The following is a 21,150-nucleotide window of genomic DNA, read 5'->3' on the forward strand; positions in this document are numbered from 1 at the left end:
ATTCCTACCTGTCTTTCTTCTTTCTCCGAGCGCGCACACACGCGCTCTCGACCCCGTAATACGCGTATAGGTACACGCGCACACCTTTCCGTCCCGCGTCGACCCCCTCCTCGCACCTCTTTGTCCTTCCTGCGCCAGCGTAACCCCCTTGCACGTAATGGCCGACCACCATATCCTCCCTGCCCCCCGAACTCTATCTCTCTTCCTCTCTTTCTTACTCTCTCTCAATCCTTTCCACCTTCTTCTTCGTCTTCGTCCTCGTCTTCTTCATCTCCGAGTTCTCCGCCTTTATCAACCTTTGCGTATCCTCTGTCGCGGGCTCGCCTCTCTTTTTCTCTCTCTCGGGGAACCCCCGTTCCTCGCTTAAACATTCTTTCTGAGGGACTCGCGGCCCAGGATTTTCGGCGATCCTCCATTCCCCGCGATTAGCAGACTTCCATCTGTCATTGTTCCGTCTACAAGCTCCCCGATTTCCAAAATCGACCGTCTTTCGCAAGCTTCCGGTAGCCCGTTTTCGGCCTTTATCGAAATCGGCGACACACGTTCGCCGAATACGCGATTCGGGAGCTGGTTGCGAAAATTGTGCTTGTCGAAGCTTCGGAAGAAGATCTGATGCAACCTCGACACGTTGACTGCCTATGCATGACACACATTCCGCGTGTATCTGTACAAATAAATTTTGTTCGTGATGATTAGACTGCGGATCTTTATGCAAAATAAAAAATATCTGCATCGATTCAAAGACACAGAAGCTAAATACAAATTTCTTTCTTCTTTTAATTATCTTATCATATTAAACTGGAATTAATATATGTTGATGTTCCTAAATGTTTTAGATATGTCCACTGCTTTAAATTATATGTATGTACCCATTTTTGTCATAAATGCATAAAATCCGCAGTCTAATAATGATCGGATCGTAAAATGAAGAAAATCGATGGATTGGAAATCGTATCGTTATATCGATAGAAATGGTTCGAGTGCAGAGTTATCGCTAAGCAGTCACCGCGTCGAAGATCCGTAGGCTTTTTCGTGTGCTCGGCTCGCGGATCGAGCGAACTTTCTCTCCAGCGCAGCGCGAAGAGTCTCTCTCGTTTGCGCTTGCCGACTAACGGATCCGGGTTTTCCTTGGTGTTTTTCAGATGTCACAACGGGTGGAAGGGCGCGTACTGCGACCAATGCGTGCGGTACCCGGGCTGTCTCCACGGTAGCTGCCAAAAGCCCTGGGAGTGCCTGTGCGACGAGGGCTGGGGCGGTCTGTTCTGCAACCAGGACCTGAACTACTGCACGAATCACAAGCCGTGCATGAACGGCGGCACCTGCTTCAACACCGGCCAGGGTTTGTACACCTGCTCGTGCGCGCCGGGCTTCACCGGCACTGACTGCGAGAAACCGCTTTTGGACTGTCACTCGAAGCCGTGCCTGAACGGCGGCTCGTGCAGCATGGACTCATCGTACAGCAACTCGAGCATGTCTGTGACCGGACTGTCGAAGACGCTGAACGGTCAGGAGCAATCTTCCGGCTCGAAGCAACAACAACAGCAGCAGCAACAACAACAGCAGCATCGCACGGCGTACAAGTGCACCTGTCCTCCCGGCTGGCGCGGTCGTCACTGCGAGATCAGCACGAGATCCTGTCGCGATTCGCCGTGCCATCACGGAGCCACCTGCGAGGACGACTCTCTGCGCGGCTACGTCTGCCGTTGCCCTCCCGGCTTCACCGGGAACGACTGCGAGTCCCAGCTGAACGAGTGCTCGCCGAATCCGTGCGAGAACGGCGGCAGCTGCACCGATATCGTCAACGGCTTCAAGTGTGCCTGCCCGGCCGGTTACACCGGCGAACGTTGCGAGACCAACATCGACGATTGCCAGGGCGATCCGTGTCAGAACGGCGCGACCTGCGTCGACCTGGTCAATCAGTTCCGCTGTCAATGCGTGCCGGGTTACGTCGGTCGCATCTGTCAGGACAAGGTCGACTACTGCCTGGCGAAACCTTGCGCGAACGGTGGCCGATGCATGTCCGGGACGAACGACTACCGGTGCGACTGCAAGCCCGGCTTCACCGGGAAGGATTGCAGCGTGGACGTCGACGAGTGCCGGAGCGCGCCCTGCAAGAACGGAGGCACCTGTCGCAACCGGGTCAACGGATTCATCTGCGAGTGCCCGATCGGCTGGCACGGGGACACCTGTGCCGAGGAAGTTGGCAGCGGGACGGCCATCCTACCCGCGATTTCTGCGGCGGTATCCCCGTCGACGAACACCGCTGTCCCGGCAGTACCACCTTCGGGAGCCAGCTATTGGTCAGGGAATCTTTCGAGGCACGTGGCTTCCGCCGAGCCTAGGGACGCTGGTCTAACGACCGAGCACGTGGTCGTGATAGCCACTCTGTCGACGGCGGTGCCGGCGTTCGTTCTGGTGGCCGCGGTCGCGGTGATGTGCATGAAGAGGCGGCAGAAGAGGGAACAGGCGAAGGCCGACGAAGAGGCCAGGTTGCAGAACGAGCGGAACGCGGTGCATAGCAGCATGAGCAAGAGGAGCGGCGGCGTGATGGGCGGCGTCGGTGGAACAGTTGGTTCGACCGGCAGCACCGTCGGCATCGGCAACGTCGGACTCCTCGGAGGAGGCGGCAGCGGCATGATCAGCGGAGGCGTCGGCGGCGGAAGCGTCTGCACCCTGGGCACCGGGGACGCGCACATGATCAAGAACACCTGGACGGCGAACAAGAGCGTGAACAACGCCGCGTCCGCCAGACAAGACGACCTCGACTCCTCGTTCCAGACGGACGTCACGCTGGACAGCTCGTGCTCGGGTTACAAGCCGGAACCGGTGCTGCAGGACGGCCGGACGAGGACGACCAAACAGCTGAACACCGAGGCGGCCGCGCACAGGGCGTCCCATCTCTTCCAGAAGGAGAAGGACTGTCTTGGTTTGGGTCTCGGGATCGGCGTCGGCGTCGGCGTCGGCGTCGGTGTGATAGAGTCCGCGAAGAGGTCCTCGGTGTTCGTCGGGAACACGAGCACGGACAGCTGTTGCGCCGCGGAGGCCGCGTTGCTGAAGAGGCCGCCGCAGACCATCACCGAGGGTGGCAGCGGACCGCCCGGGGGCGGCGGCGGCGCCGCGGAATCCGGATGCGGAGTGTACGTGATAGACGATCATTATAGGCACGACTCGTCGCTGGCGGCGACGCTCGCGACGGAAGTGTAGTTCCGTGGACACAGGACCGAGCCAACCCCCGCGCGGAGCCAACGTTCATGGACTCGTCTCGTTGTTGTTGTTGTTGTCGGTTCCTTACACACCCCCGACCATTCACCGCCCTCGACACACCCCGAATCGTGACAAAGCTGTGAGCGAACTCCTTGAAATTTTTCGTTGTTCGTTATCGGGTCGCTTCTTTTCTTTATTTCTATTCTTTTTTTTTTTTGGTGAAAAGAGAAAAAACATTGTTGTTTCGCCGGCCAGTTACGAGGTTCGACCGCCCGCGAGAATACGCGTGTGCGTGTGACCGGTCGGGAGGACCCAGAAGAGAGACCCGGGCGACGATCCTCGTGGACGAGGGAGAATTCTTTTTTGTCCCGATGGAAAGACAATTCGTATGATTTCTCTCCTTTTTTCCCTTCTCTTTTCGCTATTTTCGTTTTCATTTTTAAGCGAGAGCAGCTCGACCGATCGAGTAGGAAAAGAGAATGTATAAAAAACATATATGTATGCATATATGTATATGTATATTATACATACGAGATGCTGTGGGGGGCGGACGACGCCGCGGATAACCGTCGTCCGGCCCGTTCTTTAGATATTAATATTTCTATCATGCTCGAATTGCGAAACTTTGTACAGAACTAATTTATTATTATTGTTATTTACTATTATTTACTATTTCGCTATTATTATTATATTATTATTATTATTCTAAATATTATTAATATTATTCTATCGTATCCAAACGCCCCGCGCGCGCCCCAACCCCTAAAAATTCAGCACACCGAGTAACATTGTTTCGATAGTTCTTGAGATATTCTCTTTCTCTTTCTCTCTGTCTCCGGAGATTACTTACGGGAGAGCGAGAACGAGAAAGAGAGGGCAAGAGAGAGAGAGAGAGGGAGAGAAAGAGAGAGCATGTTTTGATCGCGAGCGATAGGACGTGTAGCGTGCATGCATCGAGAGTGCTTGGTAGAAGCTCCCCAATCCCCTTCTCCCCGCAAAAACGTTTTGTATATATTCTATGTACATGTATTCGTATCCGCGTCCGTGTATGTTCCGCGCGCGACGGAGAGAATGATAGAGAGAGAGTGCGTGTGTATGTGAGAGAGAGAGAGAGACAGGTAGAGTAATCGAGTAACGAGCGGAGGAGAAGCGTTTGTATGTACCGTGCGTATATAGTTACGAGCGAGAAAGTTTACGACGAATTAGGATTCAAACGATGTCGCCCCTTCGTGAGATTTTTTATCCCCGCCCCCCCCCCCCTTTCGACGCTCGAATCACGCTGTTTTCTTTTCGAACCGTGAGATATCGGTCTTCCTCGAACCGGACACCACCGCCGCTCGGGGGCGATGTCGCCTCATGGATCTAGGGAAAATGGCTTCCAGGTCGCCAGTTCAATAATAGTTAGGAGATTCTTCGATCTCCCGCTCGAAGTCTCGAGCCATAACGGTTTTCACGTTCTTCCGGTCTCCAGCAGTTCCCGAGACGAAATTGGGAACTGCTGGAGACGTTGTTCCAGTGGAAAATTGATTGGAGGTATTCCGGTGGACTCCTCGATTCTTCGGACATGGGTTATTAGACTACGGATGTCTGTGCAGTATCGTCGAATTTTTTATTCATGTGTTCTTTTTTTTAAAATTGTAACATCCATACCATAGTTTAACCCTTTGCACTCGAATGGCGATTGTAAGGCGACAGTAAAAATGGCCACACCATTATTCAAAACTGTTTCAATATTATTAAATTCGTTTGTTTTCTATAAATTGTGTTCAACTGTTACGTGAGAAAACTGATTAAATTTCATGTGCACAATGTAAAAAAGATTACATAGAATAAAAATGTTCCGGGTCGAAAGAAATGATTTTGATTTTCGAATTAAAATTGCTTCGAGTGCAAAGGGTTAAGAATACTATAAGTATTCGTTTCTTTCTAGTTCCTTTGAAAATTGCAACATCCGTGGTCTATTCTCAAAGTTTTCGATCGGGAGGAGCCTACCCCTGATTCTCTGTCGACAAGACCGAGCTTTCAAATCTCCCGCCCAGCAAACTGGGATTCCCCGTGCGGCAACCCCAGTTTGCCGATTGGCCCCATCGTATCGACTTTCTTCCACCAAAACCACAAAATTTGAAACCTGTTCGCTTCGAGAGTTTTCCGAGAACGATCCAGAAGGCTGTATCGACCGCCGCGACGATATTGTCCCCGCCGAGGTTACCGGAACAACGGTGATTCCCCGAAATCCGCCATAGGAAACGCAGCTAATCGCGTCGATTTTCTACCTTCTCGGTCCGCGAAGGGATTCTTGAACGGGGAAAAGAAAAGCCGAAGTATCTCGCGAGACCGTTTTGCTGTGTAATCGTTGAACCGGGCATTAGTGGAGGACGCGTCGGCGAGTCCTAGTTACACTCTTCTAGGGGAACAACGGCTGGCTTTTCTTTTTTTCTCGTAACACGCGCGCGCGCGCGCCTCCGATGTGGCAGCATCATTCAGCGAACCATTACTCGGCGATATGTATAAACAGATAAATAAATAAATAAATAAATAAATAAATAAATAAATGAATATATAAATATATAGATAGAACAAAGTATAAATATAAATATATATATAAAAAAATATATATATGTAAATGAGAGAAGAAACCCGACGTCTCGGACCGACCGGGACGAGTTATTCCAAGTTTTCGACGTCGAAGTCTGCGAGAAACGCGATCCCCACTCATTGTCTGCGCCGTGCTCGTTCAAAATCGTTGTAATTTATTTATCAATTTTTTCGTTCCCTCCTACCCCTGTAATCGAAGAAGAAACCGTCGCGTCGTGTCTCGTTCGAATATTCCCCCCACCCATCTTCTTTGACGTGTGTGTAAATTATTTAATTGCGTTTCGAGAGCAGAGTTTTCTCGTCCGCTTCGACCTTGGAAACGTGTTTGTGTCGAGAGCGAATGACAATTGCGCGCGTTGTTATATCGCACGGTTGATGATGATTATTTATTTATATATGGATGACGCCGCTGAAAATAAAAAACAAACGTGTGTATCGACGACGAGAACGATATATGCCGCGCTGATTGATGACAACGATGATTGACACCGGTATTAGATGTTTGTGTGAGCGCGCGTGCCTGTGTATGTCCCGTGTGTTCGTGTCTCCGTGTCCGTGTGCCTGTGCTGCGTCGCGTCCGCGCGCGTGTACATGTATATTCCACGGGACACGCGTGTTCCGTCTCTCTGCGTGTCCGTGCGCGCTCGTGTATATATATATATCGATATTTGTATATATACATATGCACGCAAAGTGTGCACACACACTACCACGCTACTTGTCCGATGATCAATTAACGCCGGTGGTGATAAATATACTGAATTTATAGTGATCGATCATACACACACACACACACACACACACACACACACACAAACACATAAATACACACACACTCGTACATACATACACACACAGCCACACACGTACACAGAGACACATACACACATACACGAATTGTAATTGTAGCGAAAACGTACGACGATGACGATGTAACGAACAAAGATTCGATGATGTTCCTGTTAATAAATAATAATGATTACTAAATAAACGAAACACGACTACCAACAACAACACTGAGTCAGGTCGCAACTTATCCTTTACTTTTGCTTCTCTCTCTCATTCTCTTTCATTCATTCTCTCTCTCTCTCTCTCTCTCTGTCTCTCGGTCCTTCTCTTCAAGTTCAAATTTTCGAAGGAAAAAGCATCTTTTCGAAAGTGGAAATGAAAAATGGGTGGGGGAGGGGGGGCGAGGGAGATCGCAGAAATCGCATGTCGAGAAACTACGCGTTCGCTGGTCGCTTGACGACGTGTATCGCCGGTAGGATCTATTAACCGTATCGATCGATCGATCGTAGAACGTTCGTTCACCAGTCGCGCGACGGTGACGTCCGAGGCCGGCTCTCTTCCGTAATTAAACGCGAGGCACGTCCGTATAAACGATTATAATTATATACGATGGAATACAATGCGTGTGATAGAGCTGTTGTCACCTTTTGTACTTACACGATCTTGACTCTCGAGGCTATCTCGGGAAAAACATCCCTTCGCCGAACCCTCGGCGGATGTACCATCCGGAGGAACAGACGTGTTAATTAACATCCCCGATTCCGATAGAAATCGAAAGATTTGTGGAAGTCGTTGAACGATAGCACAGTGACTCTAGGTCAGGGTTACCATATTCTAGTCTCGTCAGGCCCCAGGCCCTTCCGCCCCTCGCCCAGCTTTTATTTCTCCCACTCTTCCGTGTGAAGAGGGAAGAGTGGGGGAAGCAAAGCGGCAGGGTAAGGGGCCTGAATATGGTAACCCTGCTCTATGTAGATCAATTTTCTGTGGCTACCCTCTCGCAAAAATCATTCTTTCGCATGTTTCTTTGGACGATTTCGGTGCGTTGCATCCCCTATCGATCGAGTTGCTGTCGAAAATGCTGTTGATAGCTGAAAATCGGTAGCATTTAATTCGGAAATTCATGCTTGTGCGAATGAACGTCCACGAGAGAGTCGCGTTTCGTTTCTCGGATGGGAGATTCGCCGGTTCCCGGGTCGCAAGCGTTTCCTTTCGAAGTTCGGTGTCGCGAAACGGTTCCGTTCCTTATCCCGACGAATGCGAGTGTTCCGAATCGCTTCTTCGCACGCGTCCTCTCTTTTCCCGTCGAGGGGCGAGAGGAGCAGCATGTTTTATTGTATATACTCAGTGTAAAGATTCCTAACGTATCCAATGTGTAAAAAGAGAGCGGAGATCGACGTAATGTTATATAATATATACGAAGACATGAATATATATATGTATACATATACGCGCGCGCTGTTGCGAATCTGTATATTTGTAGTGATGTACAATTATTACGGTTTACGAACTTGCGATTATTATTACTATTTTTATTATTATTGTCGCCGATCGTGTATATAGGATGAATTTTGTCGATATGATGATGTCACGCGAGAACGACAGTGGACGATTAATAATGGTACAATTAAAACGAACCCTTGCGTTCTGTTCATTACCTTTCGTCTCGCTGCGCTCCCATTTCTTTGCTCCCTGTCCATTTCATTAAATTTTCAAAATAAAAATTAGGAGTAATATTTTTAATTTATTGTTTAGAGTGTAATCTAGTTTTTGATAATAGATGTTACGTTCTATATTTCTTTTCTTTTGCTACTATTATTATGGGACAGAGGGAGTATATTTTATAACAAGTTCAAGGCATTATAAAGCGAGAAAGTTCGTTTAATTGTCGAGCAAAACGTGTTAATATTTGCCTGAAATGGGGAATAACGTAGGGTTAATAAAATTTCTTGCTCTCTGGTCAAATCTTGCACAATCTTGCGTGATCAAACGTTTCGTAGGAAAATGCAATAAAACGAGAGCAGCCGCGTTTCGTTCACGGCCCGAGGGGTAGGGATAATTACAAGTTTCGACATGGTCATAGGATGTCAGTCTGTTCGCGTCGGTCCTCGAGAGTCGTCGTCAAACAGTTTCCAGCGACGTGTGTTTACATTTGCATAGTGCGACGTCCAAACGACACATGCAAAATCAAGGTGTGGTCGGTCTACGTGGTTCTACAGTGATCTGTGCGTTACTCGACTCTTGAAACCGTCGGTGTACCGTAAAAATCCTAATTGCCCGGGACGTTTTCTATTTACAATTTTAATTGCGAATTTGTCTGTCGAAGGATATACCGCGCGACACACATTCAATCACCCTCTACTACAAGAAACGTTTGAAAAAAGCGATAGGTCCCGGAAGGCATCGTGAAACGTTACATTCTATTTGAAAAAATTTATATATTATAAAATATGTCTATTTCACTTTGAATCGCACTGTAGTGTACGCAAAATTTTTGGTAGATTAATAACAAGTTACTGTGAGTATCGTGGAGCTTCAAATTAAATCCTGATTGTAAATTAATGCTCCAACAGTAGAGAGGTGGTGGCATTCAATTTTGATTCACCCTATACTGTAATATAAATCGATTTAGCATGGACAGCAACTTGCAGGATCAAATGATTAAATTAAGGATGAAGTTCATCTTGTATGAATGGTCCTGAAAGAAGAAATTAAATTGTAATCACAAATAGAATGACGAAGGGAGTGTGGAGTGTGGAGGGTACAGTGAATTTTTAATCACCGTTACTGTAATACAAAATGATTAAGGATGAACTTCAGCTTGTAGGAATAGTCCTGAACGAAGAAATTAAATTGTAATCACAAATAGAATTACGCAGGGAGTGTGGAGTGGGGGGTAAAGTAAATTTCGAATGACTCTGTAGAAATACAAAACGGTTAAGGATGATGTTCAGCTTGTAGGAATAGTCCTGAAAGAAGAAATTAAATTGTAATCACAAATAGAATGACGAAGGGAGTGTGGAGTGGAGGGAACAGTGAATTTATAATCACCTTCACTGTAATAGAAAATGATGAAGGACGAAGTTGAGCTTGCAGGAATCGTCCTGAGAGGAAAACCTAAATCCTAATTCTGAACTAACCTATGAAAAGAGTGGGGTTGCTGTGAATTTTGGATGACTCTGTACAGATACAAAACGATTAAGGATCCCGAAGGAAGAATACTAATTCGAATTGATCTACGGAAGGAGTGGGAGGGTACAGCGAGTTTTGAATCACCCGGTACTGTAAGAGAGCAATGTCGAGAATCGATGGCAGGTTCAAGGAAGCATCGTAAAGAGAGAAACTGAACCGCGTTCCGAGAGTTACGCAATGCACGCTGAATCCTTAAAGGACGATCATGATCGGGCCCCAAGGCGTTTCCGTGGCGGGCCCCACGCTTACGAACGCAGGACACGGCCGCGTCGCGACAAAGTAGCCGCGAACGTGTTCGTTTGTGGGAACATAACTGTGGGCCAGGCACCAGCAGAAGGACAAGGTGTCCGCAGTCCGGCCCCCCGATCGAGGAAGTCCCATCTTCTCGGAATTACGTCAGATAGCGGTGATAAGAGGCCCCGGCGATTTTCTATAACCGCGGGGCACCGTGCGCGTAATTAGAATTCAAAGTGTCGCAGCGATCGGTCTGCTGCCGGAATAAATCGCCACCGACGCCTACGTCACACTCGACACGGTCACTTCTATGGGAAACCGATAACCATCCGCGGCTCACGGTTCGAATTTTCACTCGATCCATCCATCGATTAATCTCCGTTTCAAATTCCGACGCGAGGAAAATCTCCCGAGTTGCAGAGCCTCTACAGAAGAGTATCTGTGACGTTATAACTCTCCGATCGACGCGACGATCGTTCGCGAGTTCAGCGGACGTCGAACACTTGATCTGCGGGTCACGGAAAATGAATTGTTCTTTAATACAGGTTCTTCCGTTGAGAAGTGTTATTTTAAATGATGAAAAACGCTGCTTTTTTACAATAGTAATGTGTCGAAGAATGTTAACTCTAATTAATGTACAATATCGCAGTTTGATAATACATACACCGACGTCGATCGAGAACCGACCCGGTTCGAATCACAGGAAGTAGGCCGCGAGGACTACGTTTCCATCGAAACTGATTTATCGCGGTGTTTACCGGCGCACCGCTAAATCTTTGGATCGATTCGATTCGATTCGGCTTCACGACTCGATCGTGGCTTCACGGGAAGAAGATCTATGGCGAGAATCTCATCGGAGCAGCATCGGTGTATGCTGCTCTTCTGTTTGTTCTACTTTCGTTGAAGCAAACGACCGGGGACCTTGGTGCCAACATCGGATTTTATGCATTTATGATGGCAAGGGAAACACAATGGATCTCATAATTTGTGAAAAACGTCTTTAACGTTTTGTACAACTTCTGATTTTAGCTTTCAATCGAGATTATAATGAACAGTGTATAAAGTGGTATAATGTGTTAAAAGTCTGGTTCAAGCTCGGAATAGAGATACAATTTTAACTGAGGTTTAAAAGGTTAATGAAACATAATGTGGACATAAGAAATTTGTAAAAGTATCTTCAATAGCGGAAGATAACAATACATATTTTTTAAATGACAATGCTACATACGGTAACAACGCAATTAATGAGAATTTGAAAGCCACAATACAGCACCACGAAAGTAAACGAAGTGAACTACATTTTTAGATACTATTAATACGTCATTGTCGATTATATGTACAGTTAGGAGCATAATTGATCACACACACACACACACACACACACACACACACACACACGCGCGCGCGCGCGCGCGCGCGCGCACACTTTAAATCAGAATAATTAGTAAATGACGTCAGAAAAATATGTTGAAAAAATGCATTTGCTCGGAATTGTGAAAAGCAATAGTAAAAATTGATTTTTACAACTTTTTTAGCTGGGCCAATAATGCAAATTTAAAAGACTTGTTTGGTCAACTTAACTGGTTATATGCGTTCTGAAAATTTCATTGAAATTGGTTAATTGGTTTACGAGTTGTAAACGATCAAAAGTGATAAGAATAGCAATTTTTCAAGATTTTCGGATTTTGATTTGAAGTATGTGTGATCAGTAGACTGCGGATCTTTATGCAAAATAAAACATTTTTGCATTGATTGCGAGACACAGGAGCCAAATAAAAATTTCATTCTTCTTTTAATTATCTTATTGAGGTGAAACTGATACACTGGCGGCCTTAAATCTGTTTAATACCTCCACTGTCTTAAATTGTACGTATCCATTTTTGTCATAAATGCATAAAATCCGCAGTCTAATGGTCAGTTATGCTCCTAACTGTATCTGGATCGTCATCAAAGTTAATTTTCTCCAGCTAGATCGTGGAAACAGTGCACATTTTTTAAAAATCTGTACCATACATCTGTGGGATACCTGTTCGAGAATCCCGAACGAAACGCACAGGTGAAGTAAAAAGGTACGGATCGTCCTTTGAACTCCGAGGGGTCGCGCGTCCTCGTTGGAAAAATCGCAAGTTTAGAGCTCCCGGGGCTGAATTATCGAGTTGTCGTTAGTAGGAAAATGTCGGAGGGAGGTGGTAAGGGTCGCGGGACATTCCTCGAGTCTTATTAACGTCGCGGGAGCGCCGGCATATGGAAAACGCGTCGATAAAAAGGCTGGGTATATGGGAGCCGTGAAAAATCCGTGACCGGGAAAAATGTTAATTAACTGGAGGGGAAAGGTGGAAAAGAATGAGATGGGACCTAACCGGGCTGAACGGGGATGAAGCGCGGCGAACGGGGGGAGGGAGAAGACCGTGCGCATAGAGACGAAGAATGCCACGGCAGTCGTAATGGGTTTGCAGCGGAGAAGCTGCGAGGTAATAACCGGCGCGTATATGTATGTATGTATAACGACACGATGAGTCGTGGGTTGCCCAGCCGATGTTGCTTCGGTCCCGGCGACTTTCACGAGGTTCCCGGGCTTCTGCTTATATCGTTTCGTGCATACATACGTATACATTCTCGCCTATAGTATACGTGTAGAATATCCCATGGAACACCGTGGCTCCGTGGAATCGCGACGACACGTCGGCGTCGCGTCGCGTCGCGGAGAACGGCTAATGCAACAATGGCGCCGGGGAAACGGTCGATCCCTCGACACTCGGCTGCCAAAGTCCCGGAAATTTTCCGCTCCCAATCGGTTCCCAGTCGAGTCGGCCCGAAGCCGAAATGTTGCTTACCAAAATTATAACCCGGAAATATTGCGCTCCCAATCGGTTCCGAATCGGTTCGACCTAAAACCCGAAGTTTTGCTCACCAGAATTTTAACCCCGAAAAATTGTATTCCCAATCGGTTCTGCCAAAACCTGAAAATTTGCTCACCGAAATTTTGTCCCGGAAATTTTGCTTTCTCCATCGGTTCCCAATCGGTCAATCCCAAAACTGTTCTCCGAAAACACGGTGATTTCGATTAATCGAATCGTTTACCATCCCTGACGAGAACGGTTCGCCGAAGATCGTTGACCGTTTCTATGTACGAAACAAAGAGGAAGCATTTCAAACGTTGTCTTTGTCGATAGCAAATCGTCCAATTAAAACAGATTTAATTACGTGGATTACCGAGGATGCTCTTCTATCCGCGTGCTCCACCGTGAAATAATATCCGCGTTCACTCGATATTTGAATAATGATGATCGATATGCACCGTCCAGCCTCCTCCCACTCCGATCATCTTGTTTCCCTGGCCGCTGCGAAATCAATATTTAATGAGAGATAATTATAGCGAGAAGAGGGAGAGAGAGAGAGAAATCTACTAACGTGATCATAAATATTGATCAGCGTTTGATGAATACCAGCGCGGGTTTACTTACTCCCATCATCGGCGCGGCGCCCGGTACGAGTCAACGGCGGAGTTTTAATTGCTGCTCGATGGTAATATCGAGTAATATGTATCGCGCTGCTGAAAACGCGAATAATGCTCATCGATATTACGTACAGGACTTTGCAATATTTCGAAAAGCTTGCGCTAACTTACGCGGAGATCTGCACTCGGAAGCTGTTCTCCGATCGTTTATTAGCAGAACGTATTTGTTCATTAAATAGCGAGCAACACAGTTTAATAACTTCAAACGAGCACGAACTTTTGCACTGAATATGTGAAACCCTGGGCGTTCGGATAATGGAACAGTTGGCTAGTTACAGTGTTGCATTAAGTTGGTATTTAATCAATTACTAAACATTTATGTTTTGGATGAGTTATTATTATGTGTATATCAATTTCATTCTCGTGAAATTTCAAAAATCATTGAGAGTGGAAGTATTCTAGGTCGAACAAATATTTAATTTTCGAGTTCAAATAGCTCCGAGTGCAAAGGGTTAATATATCGCTATTCGGAAAGAGTTAATCGTTAGGGCTCGAGTGGCGACTCTGAGAGAGAGAGAGAGAGAGAGAGAGAGAGAGAGAGAGAGAGAGAGAGAGAGAGAGAGAGAAAGGCACTACTAAAAATTGCTGTGCCATTATTCGAAATATTGTTTACATAATTAAATATGTTGGTATCTAATCAATAGACTGCGGCTCTTCGTACATTTATGGTTTCTAAAAATTTTCAAAAAAGAGTGGAATATAAAATTCGACAGAATTTAGTACAATTTTTATTTTGTTGACATTTGCAAACACTACTACCACTGGAAATAAGATTGTATTTTATTCCACTGTCTTAAAGTTCGTCTACAAAAATTAGACTACTAATAAAGTACATACATAGTAAACATGTAAGTATTGTAAAGGTACAGTAGAGTCGCGATAGTTGTCAACCAGTATGTGTTCTGCACGGACAAATATCGCATACCGACATTATTTTTTTTTCGGCTGCGTCTGCCGTGCCGACCGGCCGAAAGTTCAATTGAAAGCCGAACGTAGAGAAAGACAGCATGTAAGTACGGATCAAAGAGAACACGCGAGCCTTTGAACTGTGCCGACGGCGACTCTCTTTCTTTCCCATACGCTGTCCTTCCTTGGCCACAATTTCATATCCATAAAATGAAAAAAAAATCATACAGAATCGAATTGTTCTAGCTCGGAAAATAGCTCCGAGGGCAAAGGGTTAAATTGTTATCGATTCGTACAATCAATCGTGTGGTGTATGGACCACTTTAGATTCAATGAAGCGGTACGCTCCGCGATAGCGTGATCAATCCTGTCGCATATATCGTGTACATCCCTTGCGCATATACCGAGGCATTACCGCACTTGAAGAAATTTTCCAATTTCCCCACGGACATTAGTTTCGATATCGATTGTATGCAGGCAATTGGAAAATCCGATTCTTCTGAAAAATCTCATTCCAGAAATTCCCGCGCGAACTCAACGTAATCCACTAAAACCATTCCCACTTATTCCTCGACGAAAAGTTGCGGTTGAAACGCAAATCCAGCTGGCCGTCTCGAGTGGATTGCCGGAGACCGGTCCTGTGAATGTCCCCGGAACTCAATTTCATCGCCATCGCGGCATAAAGCCGCCTTCCCCACGCGGGGGACACAACCGAAAAAATCACGGTCTTAAGCATTCAAAGGTCTCCCGGCGTATCCTGAAAAAACGAGTCTACCACCTTATGGAGACTCCTCGCGGATTCATGATAACAACGCAACGGGCCGAGAAAGTGTCGTGAATCGGTGTCGGAAGGACCAGACGAAATCTGTCGCGATCGATCAGGGTCGCGATACCTCGTCGCGCTTCAACGATCCGGACGCGTCGCAGGAAATTCGGCGCCGATCGCCGACGACTCCGTCGACGATCATCCGGCGCGACGAAACGAGAAATTGTTCCCTTTCCTCACGGTCTATCCGGAATAAATGTTTAGCAATGCTCGTTGCGACGCTCGAGCGCCGGTCTAATCGGACTGTCAACTCTTTCTGTATTTTCTTCGTTAGATTACTATTTCACGATTTGACGAACCACGTTTCTGGAACATCGAGCACATTGTTATGCTCGTATTATGGATAGCGATGTGCCTAGTCCGTGATTTAGATAAGGTCAACGAATATTAACCCTCAGCAATCGAGTGGTGACTCTGAAGCGCCATTAAAAATTGCTGTAGCATTATTCAAACATATTCTTTACACTACTAAATATGTTGGTGTCTATTCGATCACCAAACATTTAAGTTTTGCATGAGTTATTACATATATCAATTTCATATCCATAAAATGAAAAGAATCATGTAGAATGCAAATATTCTAAGTCGAACAAATGTTTAATCCTTTGCACTCCTTTTGAAACGGATTTTTATATGTACATATTTAACCGTAAAATAAATCGTAGGGCAAGGGATTAAAACAGCTCCGACTACAAAGGGTTAATAAATCCTCTGTACATAGTCGCAAAAGCCTCGGGGAGGTTCGTGTGCACTGTTCGTTGACGGAGACTATTTTTTTGAGCTTCGAAGACCGAGCCGAACGTAGAAAAGGACAGCGCTTGTAAAGAATAAAGAGTGATCCGCGCGCGGCCGACTGTGTCCGCGTCTTTTTCTTTCCCACACGCTGTCCTTCCTTGCGGCCGAAACTTTCATCGTCAAGTAAACCACTAAATACAGTTGAAATTACAGCGCGTTTGGTATCATTTTAACCAGAAAAATGCCACAAATAAGTTGGTGAAAGTCCCATGACAAAATAATAAAAAAGAAAGAAGTTTTGTCATTAGATTAGTAGTGGTTCACACCGATCTACCCGAGCCGAGATCAGATTATTACAGTGGAGAGGATATATTTTTTGCCTTGATCGTGTACGACGTTTTTGCGACGGTGGCATGAAGACGCACAGAGCCGAGCCGACTCGGAGAGCCGAAGCGAGGAGCTCGAAGCGAAAATAAGATTAATGCTGAAAAGTTGTTGTTAACCTAACCTTAATTCGATCGGAGGATCGCGTGGATGTGCACTGCGCACGATGCACACGTATGCAGGTACGTGGCTGCAGAAGCGCACACAGGTTCGCACCCGCACACCTGTATACACACGCGTGACCGTCGACGTCGTCTTTCGAGGGACTTTCACTTGCCCTCCGGTCGGCCGGTTGGATCGTTGGATCGCACAGTTTCCAGCCACGTGAGACGACGTTTAAGGATCCTCTTCCTGTTGCGCCTGCTGTTTCCACCGATCGATCCTATACTCCGATCCCTCCCTCCAGATTCTAGATCCTCGCGAATATCGGCCGCCGCGCCGCGCCGCGCCGCTAGCATCGAATCTCTGGCAGAATCTTCGCCGATGAGAATTGATCTATATGATCCATCCTTCTGGCACCACATCCAAAAATCTTCCGGGTCAGAAATCCTCCGTCTCGCATTTACTTTTTGACTCAATACGGTTTGCGTAGAATTTTCGATTTGTATGCTTGTGTTGGTATAGAACGAGCAGATTTTTCTTTGAATTTTGCAGCGTGCTTCCCTCGGTACTATACCTAGTGAAATGCTGCGACTGATACATATGTTTTTGAAAAATGACGAGATCGAATTCATGTAGATTAGACTGCGGTTTATGCATTTATAACTTATAAAAATGTTCAAAAAATGCTCGAGTATTAAATTCAACAGAATTGAATACGATTTTTATGTATTATGGATCTGCAAGTGTTTTTACCAATGAAAATGGAATTCTATTTGGTATACCACTTTTTTAAAATTTAATATAGATATTTCTTACTTCTAGGAGTAAATTTTAGAATATAGTTCATTTGTATAGTAATTAAATTTAATAGGGGTAAATGTTCTTAACAGTTAAAATTATATTTATAATTAATTTTATTGAGACAAATGTAAATTTGGATAATTTTTCATATTATTATGGAATTTTGTTCAAGTAAATTTTCGGATACAGTTAATTTGTATAGTTAGTAAAAATAGGGGTAAATATTATTCTACAGTTAAAATGAAATTAATAATAAATTCTATTCAGATAAATTTGAAATATAGATCACTTTTCATATTATTATGGAATTTTGTTTAAGTAAATTTTCAGAAACATGTTAATTTGTATAATTACTAAATTTAATAGGGGTAAATATTATTATACAGTTGAAATGATATTAATAATGAATTCTATTGAGATAAATTTAATATATGTATAGATCACTTTTCATACAATAAATGAATTTTATTCAAGTAAATTGTACAGTAATTAAATTTAATAGGGGTAAATATCCTTATACAGTTAAATTTCATATTATTATAATAATCCATTTTATTGAGATGAATTATATTAATTTTTCATATTATATCAATGAATTTTAACAAAGTAAATTTTAGAACATTGTTATTTTGTACAGTAATTGAATTTAAGGGGAGTAAATTTCTTTACAACTCAAATTGTATATTGGTAATCAATTTCATTGAGATAAATTTTAAATGTAGTTAATTTAACCTTATCAGATGTGATAATTTGTATCCGACAATTTAGTATCTGACTCTAGCATAATTTTTTTGATTTTGAATACTTAAGTGACAGATTTTTGCTGCCCCACCAGCGGATAGATTTCGAACAGATTTTTCTTCTGGTTCAGCAACGCAGCCTCTTCCTTTAGACGCCGCAACGTGTGCAGCTCTTTCGGTGTTCGCGGTAACGAACACGATAAGGGTAATAATAATGTACCCAGGGCCAGTGCATAAATACGGGTTAGGTGTAATGACGGCGCTTGCACGGCGAACCTCGCCCTTGCGTGCAACATTGTTCTCGTTGCTTCTTTTCGCCCGCTTCGTTCCCTAATCAATTTATATTCTCCTCTTCTATCGCGTTCCCCATCTCGTTCCACGTTCTCCTCTTTACTTTCCCTCGGGTTGATCGAATTTTATATGTTTGCTCGTCGAAAGTATCTCCGCTGATTCGATAACGGAAGAACGAACCGCGATCGAACACCAACTGGAACTAGCTTTTCACTATGACAAAATCAATGAAGAATTTCATTAACCACTTCGTTCTCTTAAACGTGTTATGTCGCGACGCCGATACTGTTTGTATAAGGGCACAGACGAGTTATTTCGCGACACAATGCCGCCGTGACTTTATACAAACAGTACCGGCGCACTATGGGCCAAAATGGCGAAATCTGTGACAAAATCAAAGAACTTTCGATAGAAATGAGATAGAGCGATGAAATTTTTTCTAAATGAAAGCTGAAACTTTGCAGAATATGGGATAATTATGGAGATTGTGGTACGCACGTTTTTAAACTTGCACAATTTCAAGAACATTGTGGTTTTTCCAATACCAAGCTCGGAAAATTTTTTTTTAACATGCGACACATCATTTCCCGTAGATTTTTTCACGCTGATTTCAAATCTGGTTTCAAAATTTGTCTACGACCTCAGGATTTTACAAGAAATCGATTTTAGTGAACACAACTTATGAAATCATTTTTTCGTTGAAATGATTTGATAACCCACTAGTTTGAAGGAATATTGTATTTTCATATATAAAACACATTAAAAATAATCATAATGAAGTATTTAAACGCGTTTACTTAAAATCAGCGTGCAAAAATCTACGGGAAATGATGTGTCGCACGTGCAAAAAAATGTTTTTCCACGCGTGGTATTGGAAAAACCACAATTTTCTCGAAATTGTGCAAGTTTAACGAATTTTCTCAACGTTAAAAAACGTTCTTACCATAATCTCCCTATTTTTCCCATATTCTGTAATGTTTCAGCTTTAATTTAAAAAAAATTTCATCGCTCTACCTCATTTCTATTGAAAGTTCTTCGATTTTGTCTCGAATTTGGACGAAAGATCCCACTGTGTGGCGTCGCGACATAACACATCCAAGAAAACGAAGTGGTTAATTAACCCTCGGACAACGGACGATTTTTATAGCTATCGTATAATTGGCAATGCTTAAGACCGTTCACGGCTGTAATTAATAATTTTTAAAAATTTACTTCTACAATTGTTTGATTGCCACAAATTGGGAAGACAAAATTTATTATACTGGTTAGTACAAACTTTCTTCGTCGTGTTCCACCACAATAAAAATTAATTTATTCCTCAAAACTTAGCAGAGCGTGGTTTCGATCCACGGACCTCTGGGTTATGGGCCCAGCACGCTTCCACTGCGCCACTCTGCTACTTGAAAAACTAATTTATTAAACTTGATCAATTAGCAGTCGCACCCACATATGTTAATCCTTGGCGGACGATGATTTCCTAATCCAGGGTCTTCCATTAAGAAGTGTTACTTTAAATTATAAAAGAACCCCTGTTTTTTAGAAATAACAATTTTTAGAATTTACAATTTTGCTAGCCACGGCCACGTGTCGAAGAGTGACAACGAGCGAAATTTAAAATGACGTAGGCTCGCGTTTCCAGGATTGTAAGGGTGCGGGATATGCGCCTTCTCATTTCTCGATAATGGAAAGATGGGGGTTTTCAGTAGTCAAAAGCGCTAGATAAAGGTCAACCTAGGCCTATTTTTACATTTACGAGGCGTAATTTGCGTTATTCGGAAGCATGTAGCTATTTTTATAAAGCTGCGACAACTACATACTGTCGAATAATGCAAATTACACCTCGTAAACGTAAAAATAGGACTTTTGAGGGCGATCGATGCTTAGATTGATCTTTTATCTAGCGCTTTTGACTACTGAAGAACCCCGTGTTTGCATTGTCGAGGAATGAGAAGGCGCATCCCGCACCCTCGCAATCCTAGAAACGAGTCAACCCCCTTGAGAAGAGTTATTTTAAATTATAAAAGAACCTTGTTTTTTAGAATTAACGATTTCTTACAATTTGCAATTTTTCACAATTGTGCTAACCCGTGTCGAAGAGTGACAACTCTAATCTCGACAAATAAAAAAGTAGCGAGTAACTTAAAATGACAGTAGCTGTAATATTTTAATAACTACATTAATTATTTGCAACCTGAGTGACCAGGCACACTAATGTCGCCAATATGTCGACATGTGTCCCCAGCCGAAAGTATTCATCATCAATATCCTTTAATTCGGTTAATCATCTACTAATTACATCGTTATATTTATAAATATCGTCAATAATCCAAGCAATTTAATTACCGAGACTGTTTAACCATCTACTTACATTAGTATTACATTATTATTACAGATATTTCATCGTTATATTTATAAATATCGTCAATAATCCAAGCAATTTAATTAACGAGACTGTTATTCGCCGTTGCATCGCGTCTGATCTGCTCTCGAGGCTCTACAACAGTCGTTGTAAACGTGTTCGAGCATGCAGTAAGCAATCCGAGTGCAACGGATCGAATGCAAATGAAGAGAATCGCGAGGAAACCGAATCGCAACGATGCGGATGGACAGATCGGGCATCCTATGAGCGAATTCGTGTTCGTCTCTCGCCGAAATCAGTGTCGAGAGGGGGGGGGGGGAGCTTCCGGTCTGCGCCCCCTCCAGGTGCAGTCGGGTTGTCGGATCTCGTGGACGTGTGTTGCAGCTCGTTGCACCGGGTCAAACGAGATCATACCGGCGCGTTGTAAGAGAACGACGACATCTCTCTCTCTCTCTCTCTCTCTTGTAAAAATCCAACG

The 21,150-nt window shown here is 44.3% G+C and overlaps 1 protein-coding gene and 1 non-coding gene across 2 annotated transcripts in view; one reads left to right on the forward strand and one right to left on the reverse strand.

Moving 5' to 3' along the window:
- Window positions 1-8,222, forward strand: part of Delta (neurogenic locus protein delta) — a 108,038-nt gene extending 99,816 nt beyond the window's left edge. The window contains exon 8 of the mRNA XM_076435296.1: window positions 1,143-8,222. Within this exon, the coding sequence (XP_076291411.1) occupies window positions 1,143-3,204 (2,062 nt within the window). The 3' untranslated portion in view covers window positions 3,205-8,222. The remainder of the gene's footprint in view (window positions 1-1,142) is intronic.
- An 11,417-nt stretch (window positions 8,223-19,639) lies between these two features.
- On the reverse strand, window positions 19,640-19,711 carry Trnam-cau (transfer RNA methionine (anticodon CAU)). The gene has a single exon. It is a non-coding gene; the product is annotated as a tRNA-Met (tRNA).
- Between the last annotated feature and the right edge of the window lie 1,439 nt (window positions 19,712-21,150).

The sequence above is a fragment of the Lasioglossum baleicum genome, chromosome 12 (genome assembly GCF_051020765.1).
Source record: "Lasioglossum baleicum chromosome 12, iyLasBale1, whole genome shotgun sequence".
NCBI classification, from domain to species: Eukaryota; Metazoa; Arthropoda; class Insecta; order Hymenoptera; family Halictidae; genus Lasioglossum; species Lasioglossum baleicum.